The 10356-nt window shown below is 42.9% G+C and overlaps 1 protein-coding gene across 1 annotated transcript in view; it reads right to left on the reverse strand.

Annotated features, from left to right (window-relative positions):
* The window catches only part of LOC310931327 (forkhead box protein J3-like), a gene marked incomplete at both ends in the record, with an annotated part of 54668 nt that extends 46650 nt beyond the window's left edge, over positions 1 to 8018 (reverse strand). Inside the window, one exon of the mRNA XM_083894456.1 lies at positions 7653 to 8018. Coding sequence (XP_083750582.1) covers positions 7653 to 8018 — 366 coding nt within the window. The remainder of the gene's footprint in view (positions 1 to 7652) is intronic.
* Between the last annotated feature and the right edge of the window lie 2338 nt (positions 8019 to 10356).

Consider the following 10356-nt stretch of genomic DNA (forward strand, 5'->3'; position numbering starts at 1 on the left):
TTGTGTTATTTTTCGAGATACTACAAAAGCATATTCACATAGATATCTCTCTCTCTCTATAGACAGATAGATAGATAGATAGATAAATAGATAGATAGATAGATAGATAGATAGATAGATAGATAGATAGATAGATAGATAGATAGATAGATAGATAGATAGATAGATAGATAGATAGATAGATAGATAGATAGATAGATAGATAGATAGATAGATAGATAGATAGATAGATAGATAGATAGACATACACACACACACATATACATACATACTAGAAAGACGCAGCCTGATGCAACACAGTTAGTCCACTCTACTTGAAAATGCTATGCATGCATGTTGCACAAGATACATTTGGAAGCATCAAAAAGATCCATAAACAAATAGCTCATGCATGCGTATGCGGTTTAATTTTGTGTCTTTTTTTGGGGGGGGGGTCACAGATTTTAAACCTCCTCCACAGCTCTGGAGGAAACTGCTCATTATTACATCTCAGATGAAAAAGAGCCCTCAATATTAATTTCACCAAAAATCTCATGAGCATGGAAAGATGCATGATTACAACAGCGAACTAGATTTCCAAAGTGTGCGTGCACGTGCCTACACATGCATTCAATCGGTGCATGGACGTGTGTGTGATTTCTGACGATGGAATCTGACGTATATTTGTGTATATACGTGTGTGTGTGTGCACAGTGAGTGGGTATGACTGTGCTGCCCTGGTTTCAACTCAGCCGCTCCTGCACTCTCACATTATCATACAGAGCAGACGGCGTGCGTGTGCTGGGTTGTAAAACTCTCCTCTGCTCTCTGACAGTCACCCCCTCATCTCCTCTCCTGCTGAGCTCCCCCGGTGTAATCTGTAGACTGCACACGTACACTGCCTACCTGAGTGGGAGTCTCTCTGTCGGTGTGTGTGCGTGCGTGCGTGCGTGTGTGCATGCATGTGTGGCAGAACAAGTGCAAGCACATACGAGGTCTCTCCTGAAGGCCCGAGTGTTTGCCTCTGAGTCCTTACATTCACAAAACACACTTCAAAAGAGTGTACTTGCGACGTGTGCGCGTGTGAGCCAAGCATGTCTGCAGAACATGGCAGGCAATCTCTGTGGCCCGTGTCCTACTGAGCACAGCTGACAACAATCACCTGAACTGGAATGAACCAGACTTACATAACTTTCCCTGAGATGGTAATGGCTGGTACACAGGCAAGATCCAGAAATTAAATTAAAAAGTGAAGCCCAGAAAGTAGGAAGGAAGATTGGCCACTAAGGGGCGACTCCACTGGCTGCAAAAAGAACTCAATTTGAATAGAAGCCTATGAGGAATTTACCCTACTTCTCACTTGATTTATAACATCAGTAAACATTTTCCTGAGAAGTTAATGGTCTCATTCACTAGTTTCAGGTCTTCTTCGATAGTGTAAATCCTGTTCTTTCTTTCTTTTGAGGAAATTGACAGCTCATATCATTCAACAGGTGCCTGTTTGCAGGCAACGTCAATGTACGGTCCAATTAGGGCCGCAGCTATCGAATATTTTTGTAATCGAGTATTCTACTACTAATTATTATTCGATTAATCGAGGACACAAAAGGCACAATTCTTCTTCTTCTTTTTAAATCACATTACTCGAGGAATAATCGGTGGAATACTCGATTATAAAAATATTCTATAGCTGCAACCAGTTGTAGTATGTGGTGGTTACACTCCACCATGTTGGGTTCTTGTTTAAAGCGCGAATGGTCCCACACTTTGGACATTTTCTGCCTTTTACGGGCTGTTTCACTCTCCGTCTCCGACATCGCGCCAGCTGAAATCCGGATGTGCGGTGTGCGTCTGCTAAAACATTCCGTGTGGAACAATGATCCCTGTACTGAACAGACCGCATAACGCACGAGACAGGAATTTGGAACAACTTCGGAAAAAGGGGCTTTCTGCAAGGAGTTTGCATGTTCTCACAAGTGAATTGGTCACTCTAAATTGACCGTAGGCGTGAGAGTGTGAGTGAATGGTTGTTTGTCTCTGTGTGGCCCTGCGATGGACTGGCGAACTGTCCAGTGTGTACCCCGCCTATTGCCCAATGTCAGCTCATGGATGGATGGAGTTACTCAAGTTTCTCAAGTAACCATTGCAGCCCTAGGTCAAATAGTGCATTTCGTTTGTTTTACAATTGGAAGACGAGGTCCACACTTATACGAGGTCCATAAACTGGTATAAACCAAGTCCACTGTGTTGGTCGGGTCAGGAAGCTGAGGTCTAGTCCAGTATCAAGTATTGGTCCAATTCTAGGTGCATTTACTCGTATTCCAAAACAACTCTAATACAACGACAATGGTGATGGTGGCTTTCAACTGTAAGGTTGTGGGTTTGATTCTTGGCTCCGTTTGTCTACATGGCAATGTGTCCTTCCTTGCTGCAAATAGACACATTGAATGAGCCAATGCGTGAGTGAACGTGCACGTCAAGACGACGTGAATACAAACTATTTACCATTTACCACCGTGTGCCCCCTACATTCATTCAGCAGCAGTGCACCGCTGTGCTGCTGCAAAAAATTTCACACAATCCTTGGTATCAAGGGGCTCAGCGTTTCCCCTGGTATTCATTAGGAGCAGCACATGTTTTATTTTAGTTTGGTGTGTGTCTGTAGAGCATTTCGCTGTTCTCGCTCCTCCACTCTCTCTCATGTTGGCTTGGCTTCAAACAGGCACGCACACACACACACACACACACGCACGCACGCACGCACACACACACACACAGAGAGCGAAGGAGACACAGCTGGAGTGAAAGTAAATGGCAAACTTGGTCTGTTATGGGGGATAAATACTTCTCGAACATACAGTACGAACATAAGTCGACCCAAATGTGAAAGCCGGGCTGAAATATCAGCATTTTTTTTCAACGTACTGCTACTTATCCTGCGGCCACACAGTCTGCCACAGCTGCTCAACGTGCACCAGGTTTGCCCTGGCGCTAAGCACCTGCACCTCTGCAGAGGCTGCAGCCCTGAACAGCGCTATAATGGGGAGGATTATTGTGATGTTCTCCTCTTCCTTGCTCAGGTTTGGTGTGAAACTAAATCAAAATGTAAACCTACAATGAATCCATAATACATCCTGTAGCACTTAAGACGACTAGTGAAAGCAGTCATGTGTTAAGGAAGATGAAGAGACAGAATATAACACTGAATATGTTTGTTACCGAACCATTGGACATAAACAGAGAAAATTAAAAAAGTACAGTACTGTGCAGAAACCGTAGGCCACTATTAGATTACTTGTTTGCTGCTATGAACATACAGTAAAATTACATCCACACATCCAGAAAATATGGGAAACATGCATACAAACTGCTTCTACAGGTTAAAGTGTCAAGTATTTATTATGAGCAGATTAAAGGTGCATTATGTAATAAATCTAAAGCAACTGGCCATAAAATCCTCCTAATATGTCACAGAGACACAGGAATAATGTTCATATAACAAACTGAACTTACTAACAACAACAGTACAGCCAAAATATTCGCAATAAAAATATAATTTGCAGACTGCAAATCATGTTTGTGTTTTGAAATCATGTTTTGGCATGTGGCGCCACCTACCGCCGTCTACCAATCATTGCAGTCAGTAGAGTCTCAGTTGCCGAGCAACCACGGGTTGCCAGTTACGTCAGAAAACTAAACCTAAAAGACCTTGGTATTTTGAATTTGAATGTAGTAACCGTTTTTGGCCACATTCTTACATATGGCACCTTTAATGAACTAACTAATTAATTAATGTTAGTGGTAAAACTTGTTTGTCCTACTATTTCACGTGGACAAACATCTGCTGTGGAAAAGGTCTATTTTGCCAGGTTAATTCATGACATGTTTGAGCATTACATACACATGTTGTATGAGTTTAACTATTTATTGAAACTATAACTTAAATATAACTTTCATTTTTTACTGTAATAATGACATTATTCATTGTCTTGGTACCCGGTTTTGACAAGCATAAGAATATAAGTACTCATACTGGTTGTGAATACTGGTGAATACATACTGGTGAATAGGTGCATGTGCAGATAATGTGACCGGTGGATGCTTTAACTAGAACCCACTTTGTTCCAGTTCATAAACAGGTCAGTGGTCGGGAAATCCTTCTTCTCCACAGATCTGTTGAATACTGTACTGTCCTGTAATGACTTGACAGATAACCGCCTCAGTATAAAAGGAAGAGACAAACTTACTGGAGGAGTATGTTAGAGCCTGGAGTTTTTCACAAGTCTAACAATTCGATTTTGTCAAATACTGTCACACTGACAAATACAAACATATTTTGTATTCATTTTAGTTCAAAAACATGGCCCAGTGGGGGCAATGGATCCTAGTTTACAAAGCATCCGACATCACATCAAGCCAATTAAAATAAGTGTGCTTATCCAAAATCCTTCACAGTCAACAGTGCACTTCCCCAGGTCCTTGCAAATGTGCCTGCCAATATTAAATTTAATCAATGGAAGCAAAGACAGAAAGTCAGATGAAGATTTGTGGATAAATTAGCAGCATGAACCTGAAGGAGGAGGCAAGAAAACATGGCATGATGCATCTCGCAATTAACTCCCTGCACTGATAACAAGTATCTGAACGTGTAAACACAAAAACCACAATGCCATTAGTGGAGCGCTTTACGACGCTACTTGAACGCAGTGACACACACAAATGGCTGAATATAAAGGTGTGATTATGGGACACTAACCCTGGCACCCAAACCGAACCTGAAGGAAAGCAGAAATGAGCGGAAGTGAAAGAAAGACGGAATCGTCTAAATAACCCCCCATTGTCTCAGAAAACTGAATGATTGAATCCCACATGCAGGTACGAAGCTCAGCCAACACAACCTGGCTTGTATCATAACCTTTTTGTCTCCATTTATGGCATGCATCTCTGCTGAGGGAATGGTGTATTGAAGATTACAGACTGGGAACAAACACAGGTTTGTGCAAAGGAGAAAAGGAAGAGAGGAGTGAGTGGCCAAAGGAGTGAAGGAGAGATGAAGAGGTGGTGGTGGTGGTGGTGGTTGGAGTGCAAGTGCTTTGCAGACAAAGTTGGAGAGTGAAAGAGTGAGAAATAATGAGAGAAGAAGAAAAATGTTGCCGCTCTCAGAGAGATGAATAGGGTGATGGTTTGGAGACAGCCTTTCAATGTGTCAGTGAAAGGACTGTATGCATCCCCTTCTTCACTAATAAGGTAGAGAATCCCCAAGACACATCCATAGGGATCTATTCATTTGTATCCAATAACACAGCCAGCCACCTTTCTGCTCATATTAGCCAGAATTTGCATAGCAGCATTTACATAAGGATTTAATAATGTCATCTGAATGAGACGGAATACACCTGCCAATCATTCCTGGTTCACTAAAAGGTTTCTGTGCTCTTCCAAGGTACAGCAGGATCAGATTTTTCCACATTTGCAAGCAACAGAGTTGGGTTTGGAATATTTGAATCTCGTATAAAATATGATTTCTTCTCATCAAATTTTGGTTTAGATTTCAACAAGTTATAAATAACTTATTCACAGGTACTATCCTGTGAATACTTGGGTGTCATTATTGGTCAGCTGTTGTCATGGAAAGACCATATTTGAAGTGGTCTCTGCACAAAGGATCTATTTCCTCTGACGCCTTAGGTCATTTAGGGCAAGTAAACAAGTCCTATTGTTTTATACCTCTGTGGCACAGTACTGTAATACCACATGGTACAAATGTCATCAAATTAAAAAAAAAAAAACCTGTTCAAAAATTCTAGGTCAACCAGTTGAAAAACTTTACGAATCATCAAACATGCTGAGACCTCTGACCCTAACCATGTCCTGAACCATGAATATAAACTATGACCATCTGGCTGAAGGGACACAGTTCAATAAGCTTAGCCTGAAAAACACCTTTCTACACCAGTCAATCTTCACGGAGTCTTAAACAACCAGCATCTGCTCATCTTATAATGTGTGTATTTATGTTTGTGGATTGTAATGTTTCATTTCTGTATTCATGATATAACTTCAAGATTTGATTGGGATCTGTAATCAACTTTTTACAGGCTAGGAAGGTAAAGCACCATAAGGCCAGGGTCATACTTTCCAAATCTGCACTAGAGTCTGTGTGAACCCTACATGGAATGTGTGCACATTTCTGTCTGCTCAACAAAGATATGATGGTATTCAAGGGAACTTGCTTTGGGTTATGTGAGGGAGTCTGCCAGTAGCCACAAGCATACAGCTCAGTACGTATTTTATAACACAGGAATGAGGTTAAACTCATTAGAAACACAATGCAATCATTTAGCACTGTTGCCTTTCAGCACAAGACTCGGGTTCACAACACGGTAGCAACTTTCTGCATGGAGTTTGCATGTTCTCTGTGTGTGTTTTCTCCAGGTTCTCTGGTTTCCAGAGGTTAATTAGATGCTCTATAATGACCGTGAATGGATGTTTGTCTCTGTGTGGCCCTGTGATGGACCGGCAACCTCTTCAGGCTGTACCTCGCCCTATGTCAGCTCCTCGTGTGGAGGATAAAGCGGTCGACGGACGGTGAATCGCCGATCAGTTGAAGCAATGAGAAGTGTTGTCCCTCATCTAGCCTCCCGTTTACCTCATTATCTCAGAGAATGTGTCTCATACCATCTAATAATTACACCATTAATTGTATTTTGCAATAACAGATATTGTGTATTTGTTCCACAGTTTTAACCTCTCTCCCGTGCGTACGCATTGGTCAGAGTTTCTGTGAATTACCACACGTTTCCCGCCAAGTTTGTTTTTTTTATAAATGTGTAGAAAGTGGCGTACGCCTTCTTTTGTGTGTATGTACATTACTATTCAAAAGTTTGGGGTCACTTAGAAATGTCCTTATTTTTGTAGGAAAATCGCTTTTTTTTTTTTTTTTAAATGAATATAACACTCTGTAATGTGGTAAACGACTATTCTAGCTGCAAACGTCTGGTTTTTAATGGAATATGTACATAGGTGTATAGAGGCCCATTTCCAGCAACCATCTTTCCAGTGTTCTAATGGTACATTGTGTTTGCTTATCGCGTTATAAGGCTATTGGATGATTAGAAAACCCTTGAAAACCCTTGTGCAATGATGTTAGCACAGCTGAAAACATTTTTGCTGGTTCTTTGACAAAAGCAAAGTTTGAAGAGTAAAATTATTTTAATCTTGTCAATGACTTGACTATATTTTATATTCGTTTTGCAACTCTTTTGATGAATAAAAGTCTGAGTTTCCATGTGAAACACAAAAAAATGGTATAGGTGACCCCAAACTTTTGAATGGTAGTGTAAATGAGGCCCTGTGCTCACTTCAACATGAGAATATGAACACGAGTACAATTAAATACTAAAGTAGTAGCATTCACCTTTGTATAGTTATTTCAATTTACTTTTTATGAGCTTCCTGCTTCAAAACTGGAGGTCAGAACACGTTCAACAAGAGAGAGACTGTAGACTCAGTATTGTGTACTTTGAACGCTTTCCTAACACAAAAAGTAAGATCTGTTAATAGTAGGAAACTCAGTATTTTGACATTCTGGAAACCAGATCCAACTGAGCAGCTGTCATAGAACACACATAAAGAGCAACACCATAAAACACAGAGTTCATCTATGGACTCACCTTCCAGCCGCTGCCTGCCTCCCGGTAGTAGGGGAAATTGTCACAGATCCACTGGTAGATCTCACTTAGGGTCATCCGTTTGCGTGGTGAGCCATTGATGGCGAAGGTGATGAGACTGGCATAGCTGTATGGCGGTTTACCGTCTCTGTGCTGCGCAGCTTCCTCCTGATCTAGCGTCGTTCCCGGATCCAGATGAACAATTTTCTTGCCCAGCCCTTGGCCATGATGGTGACCGTGGTGGTGGTGGTGGTGTCCATGGTGGTGGCTGTGGAGGTGTCCCGCGTCTGCCTTCTGGATGGCCGCCCTCATGCTCAGCTGGGGAAGCCAGTCCATTGAGGTCAGGCTGCTCTCCAGCTCGGAGGTCATGGTGCTTGTCGATTGAGAGGTGAATAGGGAAGCTTGAGAGGCTCAGCGACGTGGCGTGTGCAGGATCTCCCGTTGGCTCACTGAATGGGTGCTGTGCAGCAGCCTTGGCTCAAGTCTGGAAGAGCAGGAGGTTTGTTTACTACGCCTATTCATCTCCCTTAGCGGGAGCAGAAAGCACATTTGGCAGAGACACACAGATGATAACTTCCACATTATTTTCCACACACTGTGTAGCTTTGTATTAATGGAAATCTAAATGTTTTGGCATGTTCATCACTTTGTCTTTAACACAGGCTGCACATAATATGATATATAATGTGAGCTACGGATAAGAAGAAAGCACAATCAAACCGTTTTATTCCATAAATTACACAGTGGGAGGGAAAGCTGTGGAGGACTAGGCATGAGTTCAGTGTCTTACTCTTCCCATTCCTTTCCATCTTTCTTTGGGCCAAAGCATCTGGGCAAGTCAATGGAGTAAAAGGTAGAGTCTTCCCCTCGTGCATGTTCACAAGCTCTTCATGTAGCCACTGCGATGGCCGCTGCTGCTGCTGCAACAAACAAACACAAAAACCACACAAGACGGTGAGCTCGCTCTGCCAGACTGCCTTCATAAGATATTAATATCACACAAGCGCTCAACTGGCCTCGGCATCTGTCCAACCCCATTAAAACTCTTCTCTTTTTCTCTCTGTGTTCTGTCTATCTGGATTGCCTCTCACTCTCCTTCCCTCCAAAGTGGAAATGGCAATTGGATCTGCAGAGTGACTAGGAGCTGAGGAATTGTTTTCACAAGTGCCTGCCAAATGGGGGAACAGCTCGGGAGGAATTCAAACCCTCTAGAGGAGCTGAAAGACTCGTCTCCTTCCCCTCCCTGTGTAACCCCCCACACACCGTGTTCCCATTCTCTGACTCTCGACGTGCCTCACTCTGCTGTCAAGTCCCTGCCCACCCCTGTACGCCGCGCCTCCCCCAGCATCTGAGATCCTTTTCACACTGAGACAAACAAAAAAAAAAATGCATTTTTACTGGAGAGCTATTTTTAGAGTGGCGCTGAACTTAAAATGTGTCTTGTGCAAGTAGCGTAGGAACTCCCTTTTTTTTTTGGCTGGTGCGGACTACTACAAATAATTTAATTCGGGACAAAAACACGACACTTGGGCATTTTTGGTATGCACGAGAAATGACTCACTAATTGCTCGGCACTTCTGTCACTCACAGAACATTAAAATGATCACTGAGAATGTCATGTACCTCATGTTACCCATCATCACTGGAGTAGATGTCAAATTCTCCGACTCTCTGATGCAACAAACTTCTGAAGTGTCTGGTGCTTCCAGAGGACAAGGCAATAGGTCAACAAAAACTTGATAAATGCATTTAAAGTGCACTACAATTCATATGTGTTCCAAAATTAAATTAAAGAAAGGAACTGATCTTGTTTGGTAAAAGGGTCAAGGCAGAGTCCGGGTCAAGGCTAGTGTGAACAGTTAATAAATGCCTGGATCATTGTGGCCTAGACACAGAAAGCTAAATCTAACGCTTCGTCTACCAATAACCTTCAGGTGTCCTTCAGCAACAAAGAGCCTTGTGGCCCACGCATTTTCCATTCACGCTTAGTGTATACAATCAAGGTGGGAGAACATCAACGAGTCTGCTCGTCAGGAGGAACACAATCCCCCCCCTTGTCTCACTCTTTCCACCGATGCCCCGAAGAGTCGCATACACCAGGGTTGAAAAGGAAGAGGGGGAAAAGCCCTGCTTGATTACAAGTAAAAGGGGAGAAAAAAAACACACACACATTTCCAGCAGCGGATTTATCAACCCAAACAATCCAGGAAGGGGAACTAAGGAAGGAAAGATGCCTGGTGAGGCTTCTTTCACATCATCCCATCTCTTCCTTAAGGCCCTGCCACTGTGAGGGAAGCACATGCTAACCCCTCCCTCAAATCCCAGGAAGCCATCTTAATTAGTGCACCTTTTTTCACTAAAGGGAAGGTAGCATTGCCAGTTGTAGTGGTGGTGGTGGGTAGTTGGGGATGGGGGGTGGTGACACACAAGACACAGAACAACAAGTATTATTTTCCCCTCATTAAAAAGGAGGCACGAGCTGCAAATCAGCCTGCCACAAGCCTCGACCTGCTGTGCTGCCGTGGCGTTTTTTTTTTTTTTTAGAAGTTTGGGAGCGTGGGCTGGCTGCATGGCGGCGCGATGTAGCTTTGCATCACTAGCTTGGTGAGCCATTGGAATGATGAGTAATAGAAGAGAGTGGAGAAAAGGAGAGGAGGGGCTTTGATTTGGCTTCTGGAGAGGGGGCCTGCTGGGCGGGGAGACGCAA

Source organism: Microchirus variegatus (assembly GCF_963457635.1).
Source record: "Microchirus variegatus genome assembly, chromosome: 9".
Taxonomy (NCBI): Eukaryota; Metazoa; Chordata; class Actinopteri; order Pleuronectiformes; family Soleidae; genus Microchirus; species Microchirus variegatus.